Raw genomic sequence first — 24899 nt, 5'->3', positions numbered from 1 at the left:
TTCCTCTGTGGGCCACTAGTTGCGCGTCCTGTGCATGTCATCCTACAGAGACTCAGGGGAAGTCTATTTGTCTAAATATAATATAATATATAATAATATATGCCTAAATCCATAAACAGGCTAACACCATTTATCCAGATAGAGATTTTCCAGGCAAATATTTCTCCCAGATTATGCCCTATTGACCTTGTTACCTCTGATAAATACAGCCTGGTTGGATCTATGGTGTCTCAGTCTCTCTGTGTGCATGTGTTTTGAGTGTGTGGATGGGCACATAATATTATCAAGGGAGGAATGGAAATGGAAACAGGTGTTATGTATAGCCTGCTATATTATGCAATGAAAAAACACCTTCAGTCCGAAAAATCTTGAAGATATGAGAGGTATTATCTTGAAGTGTATGAGATGAGGGGACACGGTGGTGCAGTGGTAAGCGCTGTCGCCTCACAGCTAGAAGGTCCCGGGTTCGATTCCCACCTGGGACGCTGTGAGCGCTGAAGGAATGCGTGCCCGTCCGCATGTCCTCGAGGTGCCCACCGCCCGGGTGGGGTCGTCAAAAGGGCCTTTCTGTGGGGAGTTGTGTGCATGTTCTCCCCGTGCCTCCCGGGGGTTTCCTTCATATAGGAACCCCCTTCACCAAAACATGCAATATCCTGGTTGCTGATGTGGTTCCTCCTCTGGTCGTTAAGGGTGCCTGTTCAGAGGGAGGGGAACTGGTTGGAATGGTGTGATCCTCCCACGTGCTATGTCCTACCGGTGAAGCTTCCCCTGTCAGGTGAAAAGAAGCGGCTGGCTAACTGCCCATGTCTCGGAGGAAGCATGGAGCCAGTTTCGGAGATGTATCTTGAAGCGTGTGAGATGTCGTATTTTAAAGCATATGTTATCGGGGGATCTTTGCATACGTCTTCTTGTTGCGCTATAATTGGACACACCATGCTTATGTCCCCCATAAACCATGCAGCCATAGACAGCTCTGCGCCATGTTCACAAGCGGAGCTGCTTGTTATACAGTACAGTATATTTGCTCAGCTATATATTACAGCTTGGAGAAATGCTCGCCTGTGATTTCTAACACCACAATTACTACATTGTCTTTGAGTGGCTGTTCTTTTCTATTGTGTGCTATAATTACCAGCCCGTCTGTGCCATAGTGTATGGGCTGCTATATGATAAATGCTATGCTAGCCTTTGAAGATAATTGCCGGCTTTAGCCGCCCATCGGGCGATGTTTTCAAAAACGGTTTACCTTATACGACATCTTGGGTCTTCCCTGCAGGCTTATCTGAAACATCCATATTTAAATATCCATCTCAACTTAAATGTATCCTCCAACGATCATAACTAACCTCATATTGTGGGATTTTTTTTATTTATTTTTTTTATACAGGGGGAGTCTCACTGAGAGCAATGCTCTCTTTTTCAGCAGTGCCCTGTTCACATTCACACACACATTCACACCTGGAAGCTGACCAGTACAACCACAGTCTGATCTGTTGGCCACTGAGCAGCTCCACTGGAGCAGTTGGGGTTGAGGGCCTTGCTCAAGGGCACCTCAGTGGTGGTAATGAGGGAGGGGCAAGCGCTGCCCTTTTCACTTTCCCCACCCAGATTTATCCTGCCGGTCCCGGGGATTGAACCGACGACCTTCCGGTCACAAGCTCGCTTCTCTAACCTTTAGGCCACCACTGCCCCAAGTGTCTTCGGTAACCGTGAAAAATGCCTTTTGTTGCTTCCCCCCCCACCCGCCTTTTTTTTTGGATTAAAGTGATTATTCGATCACAACTGAACCTCATCCCTGGTGTCCCTCTTCTTCCCTTGTAGATTGTGAAGATCTTCGGTGAAGACGGCATGTGTAAAGTGGTGGAGATCCCGGCAGACATGACAGCCAGGGACCTGTGCCAGCTCCTGGTCTACAAAAGCCATTGTTTGGACAACAACAGTTGGGCACTTGTCGAACACCACCCGCTGCTAGGGCTAGGTAAGCAGGCCCACACAAGGACCTTTTGGGTGGGCTGTGGGCAGTGGCGAGACGAGCAGAACGCTCACTGACACACACAGGTGTCTTCACATGTGCAGAATACATGCATGCTCACTGACACACACAGGTGTCTTCACATGTACAGAATACATGCATGTTCACCTACATGCTCACTGACACACACAGGTGTCTTCACATGTACAGAATACATGCGTGTTCACCTACATGCTCACTGACACACACAGGTGTCAGTGTCAGACAGACAGAGAGAGAGACACACAGACAGACAGACAGAGAATCAGAGAGACAGTCAGACACTGACAGACAGACAGACAGACAGAGACAGACAGACAGAGAATCAGAGAGACAGTCAGACACTGACAGACAGACAGACAGACAGAGACAGACACACAGACAGACAGAGAAACACACAGACAGACAGCGGAGGCAGATCAGTGCAGATAGACCTGGAGATACCTGCAGATAGACCTGCAGGCAGATAGACCTGCAGGCAGATACCTGCAGATAGACAGGTACAGACTAACCCTAACTGCTTTTTTCGAGGCTAATACATTACGCGGTATCGGATCGGGTCATAGACTCACGTACTCGATACCCGATCCGGCATTTTAGGCGGTACCGGAAGGCATTTCTAAAACTGGCGTGGGTATCGGAACAACTCTGCTCGTGTTATCAGGCCGCTGAAGGGAGAGGAGATGCTAGGCAGCTTAGCTGGAGGACATAGAGAGATGAGTGGGTAAAGGAGGAGAAGGTGACCGATCAGAGGATTGATGAACACCGTAACCAAACCTCGACTGCCTTCTGCTCCTCTCAGTATCATAGAGGTTGTAATGTTATCGATCCGCGGCCATAAAGGACACAGCAGAGAGAGGGGAGAAGGTGATGGAGCTGATTGATGAAGGATTTAAAAGGCTATCTGTCACGTTAGAGGCTCTTTAGTTCAGGAGTGGTGATACCACAGACATCTACCTTCCCGAAAATAGAAGCCTCCCGGGACGTCCAAATTGCGTTGTGGCCCTAATGTCATGTAAAACGGTCAAAATGACTGTAGAGCGGCTGTGCTGGGAAATGAGAAGTAATACGCTGTTCGTTTTTTAGTCAAATAGATTTAATATAATTTCAAGTTATTTCATCTCGTGAAATCGTATTTTTCTCAAAACAAGTGAAAAAATAAGCCAATGGGGTACGATGAGACAGTCTATCGAAATATGCGATCCTACCTGCATTTTAAATACAAATGAGAAGTTCTCCGTTCAAATTCTATTTACATTTTCGAATGAGATGTTTACGCCAGCCAGTGCCATCGCTAGAAAGAAATGTCATTGAATATTCATCAATTACATCGTATAGTGTGGTTGTATTGAATCCGTGAACCCCCATATTCACATCGCATATTGAATCAAATAAGCACTTTGTCACATCCCTACTCAACACTAAGGCCATGTTCACATTACAGGCAAATCTGATTTGCTGATAAAGTCATTAATCATCATTATCTTGATTGGTTTCCCAAATCTGATTTGGGGAGTGTGTCCGCACTGCCACAAATCTGATTCTCAAGTCGGATCTGTGTGTCCAGACCTAAACAGCCTATCTGCATGGGTTGCTATGGTAACGACGTGGGCGTCAGTAAATACGTACGTTGGCGACGTGGTTTTCCTGCGCAGAAGCATTTGATGACGAGTTGCGAGGGACGTTCAAATCAGATTTGGTGGATCTGCGCGTCCGCACTGAAGTCACATCAGTCGAAAGCAGATTGGAAACTACCTCCATATGTGGTTTGGGACAAGTGACACAAATCAGACTTGGAGGGTCCAGACTCATAAAACCAATCTGGATAAAGTCATTAATAGGTCACTAAAGTTCACAAATCAGATTTGGCCTCCTAGTCTGAACATGGCCTAAAAGATTAAAAAGCAACAGTCAAAGAAGTTAATCATTGTATTTTAATTTGTTGCTGTATGAAGACGGAGCAGAGAGCCTTGCGTTTGTCTCAGGGTGATTTTGTGTTAAACTTGGCAGTACAACAGTAAGTTTGGAAAGCTTTGGCCGGCGGAACGTACAAAAAACCAAACCTCCTCTGAGGAGAGGACGATTATAAAGCAGTTATGGAGGACGAGTTGTGTGTCTGTACATTTTAACAGATGTGAGAGAGAAGGGAGTGTACTTTTATACACTGCAATGTGCCCAGTAGTCAAATACAAAGAGACACATCTTTACCGATGAAAACGTCTCTGCTAACCCATCAGAATCATTTGACGTCTTTCTTTCATCCAAATAATTTTGGACGTTTTGCTTCGAATTCACCCACAAACAAGCCGTGATAGTCATAGGCTACATTCAGACCAAAAGCGTTTTTGGAGCTGCCAGCGTCTTTCGGCAATTAATTCTCTATGTAAGGACGCGCTAGACGTGCCCCTCTTTTAATGAACGCACCTGACGTTTCAGCGCTGGTGGCGTCTTGTTGTTTTTGGAGGAGCGCTGTGGGCGTTTTAAAGCTGAAAAAAGTTGAACATTGAGGAAAAGCGCGTTGCTCGTCATTTTCACTCTTCCTACCTTTTCTCCCCCCCCGAGGGATTTTCAACCTCTGCTGCTGCCAGAATTGGCAATAATCTGGCTTTCATGTTGACAGTGAACAACATCAAACAGACAAAACCAGCTGGCGACCGTCCTTGTGGTCGTTGTGTTCTGATCCGTACTGCACGCGACTACAGGGGGAAAACAAACGGAGCCCAAAAAAACCAGCTCCGCGCGCTGTGTTTTGTGCACAATGGAAACGCTCTCAACATGATTTTCATAGCGTTCTGACTGAAAAAAAAAGGCTTTGGGTGTGAACGCCGCTTATGTTGTGTTTTGACGGGTGGGAACCTATAGAAAAGCACATTGCACTATTACAAAGAGCACACAGGCCCCAAATCTATAACCTATTATTTCATCATCCGGCCTGATCGGATTACATTTCAAATGCAGTTAGGTTGGTTTTGTTGGGTCTGACATCATGCTTGGCTCAGAGCAACACTTATTCTGGCACAACTGTAACTCCATCCCACTGTACTCTCTCTGCACATCTAGGATGACTACTTATCATATTTTATGTTTAGAAGTTTCAGGTTCTATTATGCTAAGGCACCGGTCGAGCTTCTTAAAATGCTGTGCTATATGTATATATGTGTGTGTGTGTGTGTGTGTGTGTGTGTGTGTGTGTGTGTGTGTGTGTGTGTGTGTGTGTGTGTCTATATGTATATATATATATATACATATATATATATATATGTTAAGAAATACATACTACCGCATGCGCTGGGACGCGTCATCAGTGATGTTAACTGGGGTCGTAAGTAGGGGTGTCAAAAATAATCGATTATAAGATGCATCGCGATGCGGACGTGCACGATTCTGCATCGATTAACAAATATCAAAAATCGATTATTAAAAAAAAAAAAAAAAAAAAAAAATTTTTTAATCAAATAAAATAGAATGTAAGTACATGCAGTAGTTTATTTTAATTATGGATCATAATACAATGCAATTCCAAATGCACTTTTATTTTAAAAGTAGCCACACAGTGAGAAAAAAGAAAGTGAGAAAAAATAAATCATGTATTGCGAAAAAAGTGATGCATCGATTTAAGATGAATCGCGATGCATCGTGATGAATCGCGATGCATCGTGATGCATCGTTTAATCGAATCGAATCGAATCGTTGACAGATGAATCGTAATCGAATCGAATCGTGAGGCCAGTGAAGATTCACAGCCCTAGTCGTAAGGTGTTTCGGGTCTGTCAACATCATACACCCTCGCCCAGTAGACCCAGCCGAGGCCGATTAAGACCCCGACTCGCGTCCCGGAAGCAGCCGCTCACGGATCAGCCTTCCTACTCTGTCTGCGGAAGGGTTGATCACGCCCAATCCGCTGCAATAGAGCTTAGTGCTACACCGCAGCATTGAAAGACCCTTCGGCGCATGGAGGCTCAGGCCCTGTGGGTTTACTCCCGGCCGCGCACCTCCTTCGTCTCACCAGACCCTCCCGGGGCAAAGGCATCCAGAGGCAGAGAGGACGCCTCAAGAAGGCCTGTGCGCTGCACGTCACTCGCCTGTGGCGAGCAACTCGCTCTAGCCTGAAGGACCCCATCTTTACGCCGATCTTTACACAGATTTTCAGGAGGCTGATCCGTAGCGTTTGTGGATTTCTCCCTCACGAGAGAGCCAGGCTGGGGTGCTAAAACCCATCCCGTACCGGATGCCGTCTCTCCGACCATCAACTGTCTCTCCAGCTTGTCACCAATCTATACCTGGTTGTCGCCTAGTCTATTCCTAAGTGTCACTGGTCAGGGGAGCCAGGATTCTATGTTAAGAAATACATACTACCGCATGCGCTGGGACGCGTCATCAGTGATGTTAACTGGGGTCGTATATATATATATAGTATTTGGCAGTGTATGAGCTTAGTTGCGTGTGCATGTGTTAGTTAGTTCAAGACAAAATACGATATTTGAGTATGTCATGTTGGACTTTGGGGAAAAAGTGATTGACATTTTTCACAATGGTGTGTCATTGTTATAGACCAAACGACTCATCGATTAGCCGACAAAATGATCATGAGATGAATCGAGGATGAAAATAACCATTACTCAGCAGTCCTCCTCTCTGGTGTCAGCTGTGCACCGTGCCATGTTTTGTACATGTACATGTTGTGATGATGCGTAAGGTTGTGCACGTGTGTTAACACGTTCACTGCCAATGACGTGTTGATACGTCAAAAAAAAATCCAACGGTTGACTGCCAATGACGTGTTAATACGTAAAAAAAAAAATGTTTTTTTGACGGTGGGACGTGGATCAACGCCCCCCACGTCTCCTATAAAAATATTGGAGCCACCGAACGTGTACAACCCATTCCACCGACCCACTAAGTGGCGACAGTGCTCTCCAAACTAGAAAAAGCCGAGCCAAAACTGCAGGGGAACGCGCGAGGAAACCATTATCATACTGTAAAATGGATTGGCGAAAACGCTTTCGCTTTCGCGCATTATCGCGCTGGGAGCTGGCGGTGGGGGATTGCAAATTTGCATAATAAATTATGCGTGCAACACACTTTGAAACACGGCAGAAAGCCCACAATCGCACGCAGCTTCATTCCAGCTGAGCTCACTACCGAAACGACTCATGCAGACTCGCCCAAAGAGCAGCCGCCAGCAGCCAGGCAGCACAGACAGGCAGAGCCTCGCTTGTGACAAACGCTGCAAAGCCACTAGAGACACACCCACGGAGGGAGGAGTTTGAAGGAGAGGGGGGTTTCCTGCTGCTATGGAGGAAATTACTGTTCAAAACTATTGTTTAGATGTCTGACGTCTTACGCCAAAAATAAATGGTTAAAGTGACTGTTCTATCGAATTTCACAAAAAGCCATTTATCTCAGAATAAATTTTCAGACGCTGAAACCATGCTGTATTCTACTGCTAATGCCTACATAACTACTAACTCTACAAACTAACTCTTTTAGACAGAGAAAGCACACATTCTATTAGTTCTTTTGAGATCATTTGTGTTCACAAAATCTTAGCAGAAAAGAATCCTCGGCTCTTGAAAGATGAGCCAGAATCCTCAAAAAAAAACCTTGGCAGAACCTACCTACAGTATTGAAAAAACGGCTGGCAGTGAATGTGTTAAACTGTGCGTGGGGGCGGAGCTCCAGAATAGACCTTACCCCGTAGGGGTGCTCCAAAAAATCGATTCTGAAAGGATCGCGATTCTTAATGCCACGATTCCTGGATCGATTCCAAACTTCCAAGAATCGATTCTTAAAATCGTAAAAAAAAAAAAATTACAGTGCACCTGAACGCAACATGCAAGATACCGGCTGAATAAGTGTCCAAATGTTCATGTAATTTGTGTACTGTACTGCCATGGTGCCACCACCTCTTGCACTTAACTCATTGAGTGCCATGGACGTCTTTCGACGTCCAATTAAATAGTGACGTAGAGTGCCACGGACGTCTTTCGACGTCCAATGCGTTTTTTGACGGTGGGACGTCGATCAAAGCCTTCCGCATCTCCTGTACAACTATTATAGCTATTGGAGGTCTATAACCTATTTTACAGAACCCTTAGGTGGCGACAGTGCTCTCCAGGTTAACAGAAAGGCAGAGAAAAACAGAGAATAAGTCTTTGGGGAAACGGAAATCGCATCGCATCCGTATGCATCGATATGCATGAAGCGTTTTAACGTTAGATGTGCCTACAGCAGCAGCAGCCAGTCTGCTCCCACAATTGAGCTCCTCCATGTCCGCTGCAACAGCCAATTCGCATGATCAGCCGTGGATTTGTTATTATTCTCAACTGGAAGCATAGGAGCCGGTGACAAACACACGCGGAAGCTGTAAAAAAGCTGGATGTCGCGCACATAGACGGTCGCGCACCCTTCACAGTGCAGAGCAAACTCAGCAGAGAGCCACCTCCCATAAGGAGGAGTGTGCAGTTGAGGAGTGGGAGGGGGGGGGGGGGGGGGGGCACGCAGAGCAGCACACAACACACAACACCCAGACAGACCCAGGCAGCAGGACATTAGCTTCAGAGTCAGTGATGTGTTTGAAATGTTTAATTTCACAAAAGGGCCAATATCTCAGCTTCTAGAAAAAAAAGGCTCTTTTTTGTTAAATCAAGCTATCTTCTCCGGCTGATAACTAAAGAACGGAAAATGATATCAATAAACCTGTTTTTGCTGATGATAGAAAAGAGTCTCATCGTTCTTTTTGCGTGTTCATTGTTTACATAGTAATATCACACAATATTCTGTGGGCCTCGAGAAATCACTGAAAAAAGCTCTGAAACTCTGGCACAGAGTGGCTGGCACTCAATGAGTTAAGAACTCTGGTTAATGTATTCCCCCCAAAATCTATAAATCCTTCTCAAAGTCTACAGATCCCCCCCAGCCTATAAATCCATGTTATCTGAAGAACATAAGGGGGGAATTCCCCCCTAGTTTGCAAAATGAATTTAGGCCCTGACTGTAATACAGAAGTTGAATTTGAAGTTCAGCATTAATACATTTGTCATTTTTTGTCTTATATTTACCTTTGTGTGTTATTGCAATATAAAACTACATAATTGAGAATCGATTCTCGATTCTGGAATCGAGAATCGCTGGAATCGAGAATCGATTCTGGAATCGGATCGTGACCCCAGGAATCGGAATCGGATCGGATCGTGGCTTAGCCGGATCGGAGCACCCCTATTACCCCGGGCCCGGGTACAATAGTGCATTTAGAATAGAGAGGGCCTGTTCTCCCGTCCGCAGCCCCCCACCAGCTCTCCCACTGCCCCCCGCTGAATGGGCGATGGCCCTCTGCGATAAGTGACACACTGACCCTCCCGCTTTGTCAGCCTCCAAAGGTCAAAGGTTAACACCTAACGGGGACAGCCGGGGGCAGCAGTGCCAGCAGGGCTGAGTCACATTGTCACGGACGCACGCGGGTGACTCATCATGAAAGAGAAGGAGGGGAGCGGGCAGAGAAGGACGGAGTCGTGACGGGGATAAATGGATGATCGTGACAGGGAGAGATAAAGAGGGAGAGATGAGGTAATGCTGCGAGATGCAGGCTTTAGAGCCAGATTTCTCCCAAGTTCATATTGCATCCTATCCTAAGACTATCAGGCATATCATATATCATATATCCATGGGCGATTAAGGTCTCATTATGCTTTCCACATCAGCGAGGAACGCGAGTGTCCGCGCGGAAAAGTGACGTCAAATCAGCAGACACGCCCCTCCGCAAGGCTCCGTGCGGACGGTTTTCGAGCGGCCGTGCGCACGCCGAATTTTGTAACTACGCGGACGCGGACGGGCGGACAAAGTGGAGTTTTCAAGACTCGCGCTCAATTCCGCCTGCAGAAACCCACACAGAGTATACAAGCTCCACACGTTTCCTCGTCGGATTCCGTGTCTCTCATTTCCGTGCGGCCGGCCAAAGCGTCAAGCATATTCCAGGCTTTATACGTTGGTGCACTGGCTGCACGTGCAACCCCTAGTGGCCAGATTTTTTTTTTTTTTTTTTTTTACTTTTATTTATACAGGGGGAGTCTCACTGAGAGCAATGCTCTCTTTTTCAGGAGTGCCCTGTTCACATTCACACACACATTCATACCTGGAAGCTGACCAGTACAACATCACATGACTGCAGCTTGGGTAAAGTTGCATCTACAGTAGGTGTCATTCGGCATATTGTGATATGTTGCTGGAGAATGTGTTGTCATATCCTACTATAGCATTCAGTGTCTCCTATACAGTTATCTATCTGTGGAGGTACACCACAATAGATTTTGAGCACCACAAATAGATTTTGACTGCCACATATTAATTTCAAGTAGTTGACTGCAAACACCTGCTTTAGGAGCCCACTAGATGGTGCTCTGAGGCCCACCAGTGGGCCACGGTTCAGTGGTTGGGAAACACTATCATGCAGATAGAATAGGCTATATAAGGAGACAATTATTTTTTCATCACTGTAAAGCCACAGCATAGTGAAGAGGATATTAATGTGATGTGTGTAGTTCTTCATATCTACTAGCCTCTTCATTTTGCTCAGAGTGCCCCAGATTAATGCATTTTATTTTAAAATTTACAAAATTTCTTTATCGAGGGGGAGACCCCCCTACCGGAGTAATATTGATTTCTGGGTGGTGCAACCCCTGTTTGGAAGGTCTATAATTGCCTATGCATATATCATATCATAACATAATGCTCATTTGATTTACATTTGGGTTGGTTGGTATTAATTCATTGAGTGCCAATGACGACAGTTGTCGTCAATTCGAATACTAACGTAGAGTGCCAAAGACGACGATTGTCGTCAATTGCGTTTTTTGACGGTGGGACGTGGATCAATGCCCGATACATCTCCTGTACAAATATTGTAGCTAGGAGCCGCCCGGCGCACACAAACGGAGCGCTCCGAAAATAGACTGGGTGCGTGAGGCTGTGTAGTGTGGGGAGGGGTTTGCAGCTGAGGGGGGGAGAGGGGGGTGGGGCACGCAGGGCATCACACAACTACACCACGTCACTACATCAGAAAATATTATCTTCAGACTCAGTGAATGTGCTTGAAATGCTGCATTTCACAAAAGGCGGAATAACTCAGCTTCTAATTTGAAAAGTGTCTTTTTGCTCAAAACAGCCTATCTTCTCCGGCTCATAACTAAAGAACGGAAAATGGTATCAATAAACTTTTTTTTGCAGATGATAGAAGAGAGTCTCAGCGTGTTCGGTGTTTACATAGTAATATCACACAATATTCTGTGGGCCTCGAGAAATCACTGAAAACGCTCTGAAACTCTGGCACTGGGAGCGTCCGTTCTCCAAAAGTGGCTGGCACTCAATGAGTTAAAAGCCAGACTTCACCGTTGGAAGTGGTTCCACTGAGTCACGTCCAGTGTTGGGAAAGTTACTGAAAATTGGTAATTAGTTACAGTTACTAGTTACTTCTCTCAAAAGGTAATTTAATTACTTTAAAGTTACCAGTTACTTCAAAGTAATTAGTTACTAGGGAAAGTAACTTTTGCGTTACTTTTAAAAGTCCGCTTCGATTGTTATTAATGCACACATTATGTTAGTGTTGCTGTGCCACAGTGTGGCATTGAACCTTCGCTTATTGGGGAGGCTTATAGCCTATCAAGGTCATTAGCCTCTGGGGCTCTGGCTGCAGCTCTCTCCCCGGACTAGGTCTGAGGATCAGAAACTGGGTAATCCTCTGAAGTTGTCCGTTATTTTCATGTCCTAAAGTAACTAGTAACTAGCCCAGTTACTATTTTAGTAACTGTAACTGAGTTACTGAATTTGAAAAAGTAATTAGTTAGATTACTAGTTACTGAAAAAAGTAGTTAAGTTACAGTAACTAGTTACTTAGTAACTAGTTACTCCCAACACTGGTCACGTCCCACGTCGGGCTCATGCAGAATACCAATCCTCCCCAGGCATCATCCGCATCACATCCGTAGCAGGATAGACCGTCAGTTGAGTCACAAGCCACCCAGAGAGACTGAGAGAGAGGGCTTGTCAGGCCGTGTGTGTGTCTCCACTTAAGCCCACAGGCTGCCCCGTCAGTCAAGGTCAGTTGGTGTAGTGAGCATAACCCATTCAAGCCACTCTGCAGTTTTTTTTTATTTTTAGATCATTATTATGATAGTAATAAAAACACCAGACACAATTTAAAACAACTGAACGTACATTTTCACACAAGCATCAGCTAAATGGCTAAATCGAGAACCGTTGGTCGGATCAACTTCAAACTTTAGGAGTGTGCCCTATTGTGCATTGGGCATAGTACCACCTACTGGCAACACAAATAGCGCTTTATCTTGATGATAGGGGTGCACCGATCACGTTTTTTGCCACCGATCACCGATTGCCGATCGGAAATATCTGCCCAACCGATCACCGATTACCGATCACCGATCAGCGATTATATAAACTCCTCAAAGAAAGTTTGGAAACGTTATTTTAGGTTGATTATTTCTCCCCTTTAATAATACCAATTGGCATTGTATTTTATATCGTTGGAAAGCCTGATTAGTGATAGGGCTTTTTTTTATATATAAAAAAATATCGGCAATCAGCCGAAATATTGGCAATCAGCCTATCGCATTTTTGAGGTCAAAATCGGCCGATACAGATTGCTTGCCGATCGATCGGTGCACCCCTACTTGATAGCCATTCATCTGATTGACTTAAAACTTCAAACTCGGGGAGTGCGCTTAGGGGGACGCAACGGAGTGCAGGGAGCTGAATTCTGTGCAATCTGACATAGCGCCACCTACTGGCAACACAAAAAGCAGTATATAGCCATCTATAGCCATTCATCTGATCGACTTCAAACTTGGGGAGTGTGCTGCTGGGAACCTGACATAGAACAGTGCCGAATGTTGTGCAATTCGGCACAGCGCCACCTACTGGCAACACACAAAGTGGTTTATCTTGAGAACCGTTCATCCGATTGACTTCAAACTTGGGGAGTGTGCTCCTGGGAACTAGTAGTGCGGCACTGTATTTCTTGAAATTTCTTGAAATTTCCCGCGCCACCTACTGGCAACACAAAAAGGAGTTTATCTCGAGAAACATTTGTCAGATTGACTTCAAACTTGGGGAGTGCGCTGCTCGGACCTCGATGGAGTGCGGTGCCGCATTTCATGCAGTTTGGACTTATTCCAGGACTGTCTGTATGTCTGTCTTTCGCGTATCTCGAGAACCGTTTGTCGGATCGACTTCAAACTTGGGGAGTGCGCTTACCTGACAGAGTGCAGTGTGTGTGGGGGGGGAAGCGCCCACGGGGCGGTGCATGGGGGAACGGGCACTACACTAGTAAGTGTAATGGATAGAGTCATGCCCCTCCCCTTCAGTAGGGAGGTGGCAGGAACTGAGCTGTAGGCTGTTCATGAGATATTTGTAGCCTACTTAGCACTTTCTAAATGTGTATTATTCACTGTTTAATTTAAGTCATTGTTTGTTCAGCATTAATTTGCAGGCTTGTAAATACAAACTCACAAAATCCTCACTTTGTGCACTAATCTGTGGCTTGTCCTGGCTATTCTGCCTCTGGCTGCCACAGTATATCTGCCACAGTCATATACATGAAATACCCTAAATGTGGTCTAGATTGAGCATTTACTTGCAACATAGTAGGGATGTAGGTACTACCGGTACTACCCCCGAACCGCGGTACTATTGCTGTAGAATTTTTTTTTTTTTTTTTTTTTACTGTTTTTCCACTGTTCCACTGTTTTCCACTGTATACTCAGTGTATATATATATAAATAAATATGTTTGGTAGATCACTTTGACTTGGTCATTTTAAAAGTAGCTCCCAAGCTGAAAAAGTGTGGGCACCCCTGATCTAGACTGACCGAGGAACATGTTGACACCCTCGTTTTCTTGGCTAGGAACCTGAAGAAGACATTGGGATGGGAGGGACTGAGTGAGTAAACTGAGAGTCAGCCAAACAGTGAGTCTGTCTACCACCCATAGGAGAACTAGGGTTTAGGCTGAGTAGGCTGGGGGACAGAATGGGAATATGAAGCCAGTTATGCTGCCTGTTGAAGAAAAAAAGATTTGAGTTTCTGCTGCTATAGTGTTTTATTATATTATAATTTATTTTATTTATTTTACTTATTCCCATTTCCCACTGTTCAAAAGATTTGTGTTATGTTAGGGACCGCTCGTTATTTAGAAAGGGGGTCACTGGAGGGATTTGGTGTGCTCTGAAATAAAAAGCTGTGCCCCTTCTCTGATCAAAATATATTTTTCCTTCACCCTCCCGAAGCGCTTTGAAAAATATAATTGACCCTCCCCAAACAATATTGTGGCGAGCTTGCGTGGAAGAATGCAGACTGACACAGATATCTTACTTTTAACCTAACATTTGCAGAAACTCCGGCCAGAGGTGATCGAACACACTAACAGTCTCAGTCATGGTGGCTACATTGATAGTAAAACTAAACATATCCTGGCCACACAAACATTGCCATACCACATAATGCAATCAAAACATGAGCACAACATCACTAAACCACGTTTTTAACTGTACAGTAACAGCTTCCCACAATAACATGGAACTCCCATAATCCTTTGCGCTGCTTCGAGCAGAACTGTCACCAATCAGAGTGACCGCCTCCTCCGGTCGCTACATAATGCTATTTTCGCTTGTGAAACAATCTTCAGTCTGTGTATATCAATATTTGTGTTTAAATAGCGGTCAATGACTGATGGAAAAAAGTTCGCCGGTTCTATTATTGTGCGTAAAAACACAACCCTATGTGAAACATATATGTCATCCTGGTGGTATAAATACCCCTTGTAGACTTAACGTAATTTAGGAGATGAGTGAGCCGTAACTCAACTTCCTAAGACGACTTATCTGCGCATAGAGCCCATATATATTTTGTGATGCCATGTCTGTTTGTTTGCTCGACTTTGTTCCAGTGGGTTATTGTACTTCCATATTATCACCAGAAAAGCGCCACCGATTCGCCAGATACTGTACACGCCCACTGTCTGGATAGGCCAAGCACAAAGATTGACAGATCAGACCGCCAAAGAGAAACAATGCACCGGGACATACCAAACAGTTTGGACAGGAGGGGTGTAAATGAAGCAACTCAGTAGTTGTTGAAGTCCGAAAAGCAAACATTACACACACAAAAAAAGTTTATATATTTTTATCGAATCAACATTGTATACCCCTCCCCTGGACTCAAATTAAAGAGAGTGTTCCCTCCCTCAGACTAAATTTAAAACAAAATTACCCTCCCCTATTTTCCTCCAGTGGACCCTTCCCTAAATAACGAACGGTCCCTTACTGAGTGTGTACTTATTTGACAAGTAAAAGTTAGACAGAATTTAAATGCCACCAATTATTTATTTATTGTTGTTATTGGTGTTTCTCTGAGTTTTTGCTGCTATAGGCTAGTGTTTTATGGTCATTTTATTTTCACTGGCATTACTTTATTTTACTTACCGGTATTCTCACTGCTCAAAAGGTTTGTTTTGTTCAGCATTTAAATGCCACACCAATTTATTGGTGTAATTGTTCCCAAACTCTTAAAATAAAGCCAAATCTTGACATTGGACAGTTTCACTTTTTTTTTTACAAAAAGTATCGAAAAGTATCGAAAAGTATCGAAATACAAATTGGTACCGGCACCGAAACAGAAATTTAGACCCGCTACAACCCTACAACATAGTATTACAAACTATTACATTATCGAAAACAATTACATTTTAGCAACAACAACAAATGTCTGGGTTTACGAATGTCTGGGGTCAAGTGAGTTCTGAGACGTCAAAGTGGGTCACAAGCCAAAAAAGGTTGGGATCCACTGTTTCCATTCTCATCTCCATGTTGATTTTGTCCCGTTCACCAATCCCATCCAGTGTATTATTGCCTATCTCATATATATATATATATACACATACATACACATATATACGGTATATATATATATGTGTTTATGTATGTATGTATGTGTATATATATGTGTATATATATATATATATATATATATATATATATATATATACACACACACATACACAACAATCTTGTGGACCCTGTGGTCATATATGTAGCATGTGAAGCTCAGGTGAGGTCAGTGCGGTTGTGTGGCTGATTTTAATCCATTTGATCTGGGACGCTGACCTAGTTTTTCTTTCACTTTCATTGTAACTAGTTGTGCTTGTGACTTAGAGGAAAGGTGGATAAGGGATGATAGGGGAACTACAAAATGTATCATACTGCAGTAGTGCAGATTACAGCTTTACATGGCGCCCATTGCATTTGTCACCTGCCTGTGCTATAAAAGCACACGCAGTATACTGGGTGATTTAAGGCTAGTTTGTTAGATCATGGGTGAGGATCTCAGAGTGGGTTGAACTAGTTTGTTACATTTTTATTTTATTTTTGATTTATTTCTAAATGCTTTCTCATTTTGTGTCGATAGGAATTAAGCTTAATTTCAACATGCTTAAAGGTCCCATTCCGTGCAAAAGCTGTTTTTACTTGTAAATGCATATATACTGCTGTCATCCCTCCCTGTAATGAGTGGTCACAACCTCAGAACTGCCAGAGTTGGATTTGTCCCTATCCAGCTCTCTCCTGCAGTCTCCTTCAAGCCACGCCCCCTAACGCTCTGTTCCCCAGACGGGGTATTGGGACGTCACGATGGTCCTCAAGCATACTGCGCGCGGTCCCACTCACACAAGCTACCTGCACCATTTTGTCTATAGCCACAAAATTAACACTTCTAGCTGGAGCGACGCCAACTGTACGTGATCCAGCAACTGCGGAGGTGCATTCGGTAAGTCTAGGCATTTTGAGATGTCCTCTTTAGCGTAGCAACCGTTAAGTTAGCGATAGCTCGTTGCTAACGTTAGTTGTGGACACAACCTAGCGTGTTGGTCCACGGACGCTAATCTGATTGGCCGCTGGGAGCCTGGGGCGGGCTCTCCCTCAGCGGCCAATGGGAACTGTTAGTTCTGAATATATTATAGAAACAGACCATTCTTGGGAAGCGACGAGATGAGGAAGTGACAACTCCGTCAGAACAAACGGGGTTGCTATATTTTCGACAAATTAATCCAGAATCATGTTTTATGGACCAGAGACACACGTTTTTAAGAGGTTACAGCTGCACGAATTGGGACCTTTAAGTGCTTTGAATGGAACATGTTTCTAATCAACGTTAGCGTCTAAATGTTGACGGGAACTCATCAGAGAGGGCTTCCAGACGATAACGTCTCTGTACCTCTGCCTCTCTCTCTCTCCCCTCTCTCAGAGCGCTGTCTAGAGGACCACGAGCTGGTGGTGCAGGTGCAGTCCTCCATGAACAGCGACAGTAGATTCCTCTTCAGGAAGAACTATGCCAAATATGAATTCTTCAGAAATCCCCTGGTAATGGTTTCCTCAACAGGCCTTGTCTCTCCCAGCCTCTCTGCTCGCTGAAATATCTCACACCTTGGCCTATCTATGTCATTTTTATGTGGGGCCATTCAGCTATTTGTGGATTTTGTTTTTGCGCTGTTTGCCAGTTCCTTCAATGTTTGCTCTTTTACAAGCACAAGAATGCTATTTGCAGTTTTAGGGGCCCTTTACACGAGGACGGTTTCCTATGGTGACGGGGAATTATTGTATCGTTAGTGCCTCGCTTTTAGACGGCGAATTCGCGCTTAGGAAACGACACATTTTGAAACCACCCTCCAGAGTGAAATTCTTTGAGACGCTCCCCGCTGAGCGCTCCATGTAATCGCTTTGAGACGGCACATTTCAGGAACTCTGACGTGCCTGCACACGCGACACACGCGATTACGCCATAGCCGCGCGCGAGTTGGCAGCCATTTTCAAAATAAAACGTCAGTATGAATGAAGTTTGGCAACATTCAGAATTAAGCTACGAGCTACTGCGAGGAGCCGATGGCTGTACCCGCTCGGCATTTAACGTTAGTTACAAAAGCACGTCGACGCGAACCGCGTCAACGCGTTTGGCGGTCTTAATGGGATACACACACAGATGCTGCATCAAGTATCAATGGGTTAATGTCTTAGAACGGACCTGACAGTTAGGCAGTTCAGTCTAATGCCAACATCTCTTGAAGTGAACAGTTTGATGGCCCAGTATTGTTGCGGTCATTTGATTTAAGAAGATTGTAAAATGAAGGGAATGTTCCTTCTTGTCTTCCTTCTCTTTATTATTGTGAAATATTGCATCAGTTGAGACTAATGAGTGTGACATGTCATTTTCTTTCTGTCTCAGGAGATCTGAACCTACAATTATTGTCACAGTGACTGATACTCTCTTTCTCTCTGTCTCTGTCCCGTCCCACAACCTCCCTCCCTCTCTCCCCCCCCTCCTCTCTCTCCCCCCTCCCTCTCTCTCCCCCCCTCCCTCTCTATCTCTAACTCTCTCTCTCCCCCCCCTCCCTCTCTCTCCCCCCCCCTCCCTCTCTCTCTCCCCCCCTCCCTCTCTCTCTCCCCCCCTCCCTCTCTCTCTCCCCCCTCTCTCTCCCCCCCTCTCTCCCTCCCTCCCCCCACTCCCTCTCTCTCTCTCTCTCTCCCCCCTCCCTCCCTCTCTCTCTCTCCCTCCCCCCTCTCTCTCTCTCTCTCTCCCTCCCCCCCTCCCTCTCTCTCTCTCTCTCTCCCCCTCTCTCTCTCTCTCTCCGCTCCCTCCCTCTCTCTCTCTCTCCCCCCCTCTCTCTCTCTCTCCCCCCCCCTCTCTCTCTCCCCTCCCTCTCTCTCTCTCCCCTCCCTCCCTCTCTCTCTCTCTCTCTCCCCCCCTCCTCTCTCTCCCCCCTCCCTCTCCCTCCCCCCCTCCCTCTCTATCTCTAACTCTCTCTCTCCCCTCCCTCCCTCTCTCTCTCTCTCTCCCCCCCTCCCTCTCTCTCTCCCCCCCCTCTCTCTCTCTCTCTCTCCCCCCCCCCTCTCTCTCTCCCCCCCCTCTCCCTCTCTCTCTCTCCCCCCCTCCCTCTCTCTCTCTCTCTCCCCCCCTCTCTCTCTCTCTCCCCCCCCCCTCTCTCTCTCTCTCCCCTCCCTCCCTCTCTCTCTCTCTCTCTTTCTCTCTCTCTGCCACCAGACATTTTTCCCGGAGCACATGGTTGCGTGGTGTCAGGAAAGCAATGGTACGATTCCACCGTCTCAACTCCTGCAGGTACAGACTGCACACACACGCACGAACACACACACGCACGCACACACACACACACACACATTCTGTCTTAGCCGCACACTGCAGTGCGCGCATATTTTCAGACTCAGCACCACACCAGACGCTGCGCACATGGAGCTGACATACCTGACCCTTGACCCTGAGACAGTGTGTCTGGTCCCTGAGCCTGTAGTAATAACTACTGTTGATCCCCTGTTGACACATGACTGTCTCGGTGCGACGCACCGCAGGGCCCCACACGTATGACGGCTGGGAATTAAGCAGTCAGAAATAGAGCGTGCAGCCGCCTCTGCTAGCCTACCGTATGTTTGCACAGCACAGATTCACGCTACCTGCCTGCACCGCACGCCACTTTACAACACCGTGAAGAGATCTGAAGAAAGACCCAAGCGCCCGGGAGGAGAGCAGACAAAAAAAGGATTCCTGGGATTTGGAAGAGCTTTGGTCTTAGTGGAGAGAGAGGGTTTATACATGCAGTCTGGCTCTCCCACCATCTCATGTAATGGAGCTGTCAGAAGACAGAACCCACCACAAGCAGGAATCCACCCCCCTCCTCCACCCGTGGGTGCTTTTACCCCCCCCCCCCCCGCCGATCGTGTAGATCAGTGATACTCAACTGGCGGCCCGGGCGCCCCTGTGTGGCCCGCGATGGAATTGCAACAATAAAAATATATATATGTATATATATATTATTATTTTTTAACAGTGCACCTGAACGCAACATGCAAGATACCCGCTGAATAAGTGTCCAAATGTTCATGTCATGCTGGTCAATACTCCACTTCTGTTATAGCATTCCAGGCTGGAATATGGAATATCTTTCAATAATCTATGATTTAGCGGCTAAATTGTCAAATACCGCCGTCTGCTCGCTACCCAGGCACTTATGTATGTACTTAACCTAACTAACTTAACCTAACTAACTATCCGGTGTGCACAACATTGTCAGACTCAACTCCGGCTGACACCCCAAAAACCTACAATCCGCTACAGAAAAATGTATATTGTTTGTTTATTAACTGGCCCCCTGGCCTCCTATCATTTCACGAAAGTGGCCCCCGGGCAAAGCTCCGTTCTGCTCCGCAAAGAGGCAACGGGTCAGTTCACTGAACGGGGTGCGGGGGTGTGTCAGGCGTCCGGGTTGCTCTCCATAGAAGGTCTTTGCGCTCAGTGTTGCCGTCGAAAGCCAGGTGTTACCAATATGCGCCATTATGCAAGAGCCATATGTGAATGCAAAGCGGCAGCACGGTGTAGCAGCCGCTCGAGAAGAAGAACGCTTTGATTTGATAATCTTTATTTTGAACTTGCAGATAAAACAAAAAAATAAAACATATCAATGAAAGCCATGATATAAAAATTAAGCAACAAAAATAAAATAAAAATAACAATTAAAAAGAAAATGCAATCATTGATCAACCTCAACATGTTCAAAAAGGAGTAGGAAGAAGTAAAGACTTATATACTCCTACCCCCTTATTATAACATCAATATCCATATTGATAATTACAAGTATAAATGTATATAATAATTTCTATGATTTCTTAAATATATCACTATCTGTATATAACATTATATAATCCATAAAATATAAATATATTTTCTATTTATCTACCTATCTACTATATATCTATAAATAATACTTATTAATAATACACTCATAACTATACCCATACAATGTATGAATTTGGCATCATATAGACAATCTACTCTGATCACTAAATTACTTAAATAAAATAAAAAATAAAAAAATAATCAACATAGCCCTTCCTCAACTCTATACCCCTTAAGTATGTTTCTTTTATACACCCTTTTAAACTGTACCATGTTGGTGCTTTGTTTGAGTTCCAACTCCAGACCATTCCATAAATTTACCCCACAGATTGAGATGCACTGACTTTTCAAGGTAGTGTGAATAAGTAGTTTCTTTAAATTGAGCTCCCCTCTTAAGCTTTCTGAACGAGATGTTGCGTGTGAAGGCGCGCTCCACAAACTCAAGCAAAATGTTCCTGCATGATGAGGCCCCATCGGAGGTGGTTTTGCCCAAAACACTGGGAAACATGTGCTTTAGATATTGAACCGTTTTCCTTCCAGCCGCAAGCCACAGATTCCAAATCAGCTCGCCACTTTCATGGTGTGATCTCTCTGTGAAACACCAAAGAGCGCAAGCTCCAAACGTCTACTTCTGTGTCAGCCTCAACCAGCGGGAGAACAAGTAGTCCATCCTCCAATAGCTTACGGTACAAGACATTCAGGTCTTTCAGGTCTTGGGAATTCAGGTTTGGCACATTACATAAGAGACGTTGCCTTTATGTCTTCTCTTATGCATGTTTTGAAATGGAAATCTCTAATGCGAAGGATGTCAAGAAGCACCGACGACATGAGATACGCCATCATCTGCAGAACTGGCCCCGATCTATGTCATCACAGAAAGCCAACCAATCATGTGTTCAGGGTCGCACAGCTGTTACAGAACTGTTACAATCATGTGTTCAGGGTCGCACAGCTGTTACAGAACTCAACCAATCATGTGTTCAGGGTTGCACAGCTGTTACAGAACTGTTACAATCATGTGTTCAGGGTCGCACAGCTGTTACAGAACTGTTACAATCATGTGTTCAGGGTCGCACAGCTGTTACAGAACTGTTACAACCAATCATGTGTTCAGGGTCACACAGCTGTTACAGAACTGACGACAGCTGATGCAAGTGGGGGTTAACAGCAGCGCCCCGTACAACTTTGACGATCATTTGAAACAACATTTTAATAACGTGATATTGCCAGATGTTGCCATCAGCTCCCTAACTGTGTTCACTAACTGTTTACAGTTGATACCACGGCGATGACAGCGACTGTCATGAACCAGGCGTGTCTTGAATGTCGTAAGCATCGCTGAGTAGGGGTGTCACGATACACTAATTTCACGATACGATACGATACACGATATTGGGTTCACGATAACGATACGATACGATATTTTAACAATATTCTTTTTAACAAAAGTAAATAATTTTTATGTATTTGTTTACCATTTATTTAACCATGTGAGTCCCGTTGAAATCGAAACCTCTTTTCAAGGGAGCCCTGGGAAAATACTGGAAAAATAGTCTTTCATTTGAAATACGGTACACAAAATACAAAACAAATGCTGTTTTTGTAAATTTTTATTATAATAACTATAAAACAACATGGAAGATAATGCTTCTCTTGCAATAGAATGTGTCACACTGTCACAAACTAAATGTTTGTTGCATGGTGAAAGAAAAATAAAGTATACAATCTATTTCTTAAATAACTCATGCTCAATGGTCCCTAAACTTATGTAATCTTATGTACCCCTTGAGCTGTTTTGCCATGCCAGTAGTAGTCTGCCCCCTCACTCATGCGTGTTGATTCTGCTAAATTTGTTCTATTATTATTCAGGAGCAAAAAAAAAAAAATTGTATCGTCATTTTTTTCTGACGATACATATCGTGACGTTTTGATATCGCGATAAATCGTGCGACGAAATATCGTGACACCCCTATCGCTGAGTGGAAGAAATATGTTTCCAAATTATAATAGACATGACTAATAGATCCAGGTGACTAGGGGTGTCACGATACACTCAGTTCACGATACGATACGATACACGATATTGGGTTGACGATAACGATACGTTACGATATTTTAACAATATCTTTTTGCGATCGATATGTAAGTGGAGGGGGCGTCCTCCACGCTAATTTGAGTCATTTCACCATTTTCATCCTCCGTGTGTCTGTAACGTCCCTCGTCTGTTCAAACAAAGCAATGAAAAGGAGAGCGAGCATGCAATCAGATGCAGATCAGTGCCACCATGTTCAGCTTCTTTTTCTCACGATATGAGATTTCATCTCAACGATACATATTGTCACGTTTTGATATCGCGATATATCGTGGGACGATATATTGTGACATCCCTACTGGTGACGACCCATTCAAAGGTGATACAGTCAAAACACCAATGCTGTATGCAAACTTTGTGCCATGCCAAGAGCCTGCCAGCCCAACTCAGTGGGAACATATTGTGCATACTAGATGACAGTGGAGGCATCAAGAAGACACACACAGCTGCAGCAAAATGTTCTGAGGGCCGTTGTAGAAAAGGCTCCGTAATAGAGAGCTCCAGGAACGAGTCCGGAAATCATCGATGCTAACAGCCCTGGTTCTTCACAGTTTTCGCCTATGGGAGTTTTGAATGGGTTTTTGGCGCGATGCTTCTAATAATCTCTCTGGGCAACGCTGGCTTAATCAAACGCGAACCAGTGTTTAGTAACATCATCTTCACACATGAAGACCACTTTTATGAGTTTTGAAGCTTTTATGTGCCGTTAAAAGGGTGGCTAGCTAGCAAACGGCTAAATGAGACTACAATGTCGACGCGGATATTATACGTCATCACGAGTGAACGCGGAAATTCTTTCTCTCGCAATCAATGCGTGGACGCCTATGCGACGCTGTGTGTAGTTCTGGATTAGCTTAGCACAAGCTTTTTACCTCTAGCGCTCGCAGTTACGCTTCAAAACTCGCGTTTGATTAAGCTTGTGTTGCCCACAGACATTATTTGAAGCATCGCGCCAAAAACCCATTAAAAAATCCCATAGACAGAAACAGTGAAGAACCAGGAAGTTCGGGACTTCCGCATTCAGCCTACAAAATACGTCATCCCTGGAGCTCTCTATGGCCTGTTCGTGGGGCCGGAGGAGCCCACGACGCAATGGTGACGATGTCAGAGTTCACCTTGTGAGGTCATCGGTGATGTCAGAGTTTCCCCTGTGAGGTCACCGGTGATGTCAGACGGTCTCGGCTGTCTCCAGACTGTGTGATGTCAGACGTGACTTTGTGAGGTCATCGATGATGTCATACCTCCCGGGACGTTGTGACATCACCGATGATGTCATACCTCGAACGCGGGAGGTATAAAAGTGTTGTTCTATCATGTTTAATTAGGTCCTGTTCTCTCTCTGCACATGATACACAAGGTTCTCTGTCCCTGCAAGCTATCTATCTATCTGCTAGCTACTCTGTATGTTGCTTCTGCCTGATATTTCCGCCTGATATCTCCAATAAATTGCCTGAAAGACATCTCTGTGGTTCTAACCGATCACTGCCCGTGAGCTCTTACCTAAGATCCAGCAAACTTCACACAAACGTCCTTACAGCCGTGTTTGAAGGCCACACCTTTCTTGCTCCCCCTTTCAGAACTTCCTGGCGTCCAGCAGCTGTCCAGAGATCCAGGGCCATCTGTATGTTAAAGAGCTGGCCAGGAAGTCCTGGAAGAAGCTGTATTTGTTCCTGCGGCGCTCAGGACTCTACTGCTCTACGAAAGGAACCTCAAAGGTAAGAACGTAATATTATGTTATTATTATTATTAGTATAGTACAGTGGTTCTCAAACTTTTTCTGTCATGCCCCACTTTGAAGGAGGAAAAATGTTCACGCCCCACCGCCCCAACAAAATTCGAACAAAAGGGTCCAAGTTTAACTTTTATTGAAATAACATCAAGATCATGACCATTCCTTTCTATTTTCTTTCAGTAATGTTGTCCAAATAAAAAAAACAACTTCAAACAGAAATTGCAATCACGTTGCTAGAACAAACAAAGTGAACCAGATTGCTCCATCAGATAAAACACTAATCACTTTGCTATAACGATATCAATAAAGTTCTATCTGTGC

The 24899-nt window shown here is 44.8% G+C and overlaps 1 protein-coding gene across 2 annotated transcripts in view; it reads left to right on the top strand.

Moving 5' to 3' along the window:
• Positions 1-24899, top strand: part of LOC310799975 (growth factor receptor-bound protein 10-like) — a 201318-nt gene that overhangs the window by 160678 nt on the left and 15741 nt on the right. For both annotated transcript variants that reach the window (XM_083662575.1, XM_083662576.1), the window contains 4 exons: positions 1822-1978; positions 17320-17435; positions 19111-19185; positions 24424-24561. In XM_083662575.1, the coding sequence (XP_083518701.1) occupies positions 1822-1978; positions 17320-17435; positions 19111-19185; positions 24424-24561 (486 nt within the window). The remainder of the gene's footprint in view (positions 1-1821; positions 1979-17319; positions 17436-19110; positions 19186-24423; positions 24562-24899) is intronic.

This window comes from Poromitra crassiceps, assembly GCF_964638095.1.
Source record: "Poromitra crassiceps genome assembly, chromosome: 29".
In the NCBI taxonomy this organism is placed as follows: Eukaryota; Metazoa; Chordata; class Actinopteri; order Beryciformes; family Melamphaidae; genus Poromitra; species Poromitra crassiceps.
Note: the sequence above shows the minus strand (reverse complement) of the source record. Positions and strands in the feature narration are given on the sequence as shown.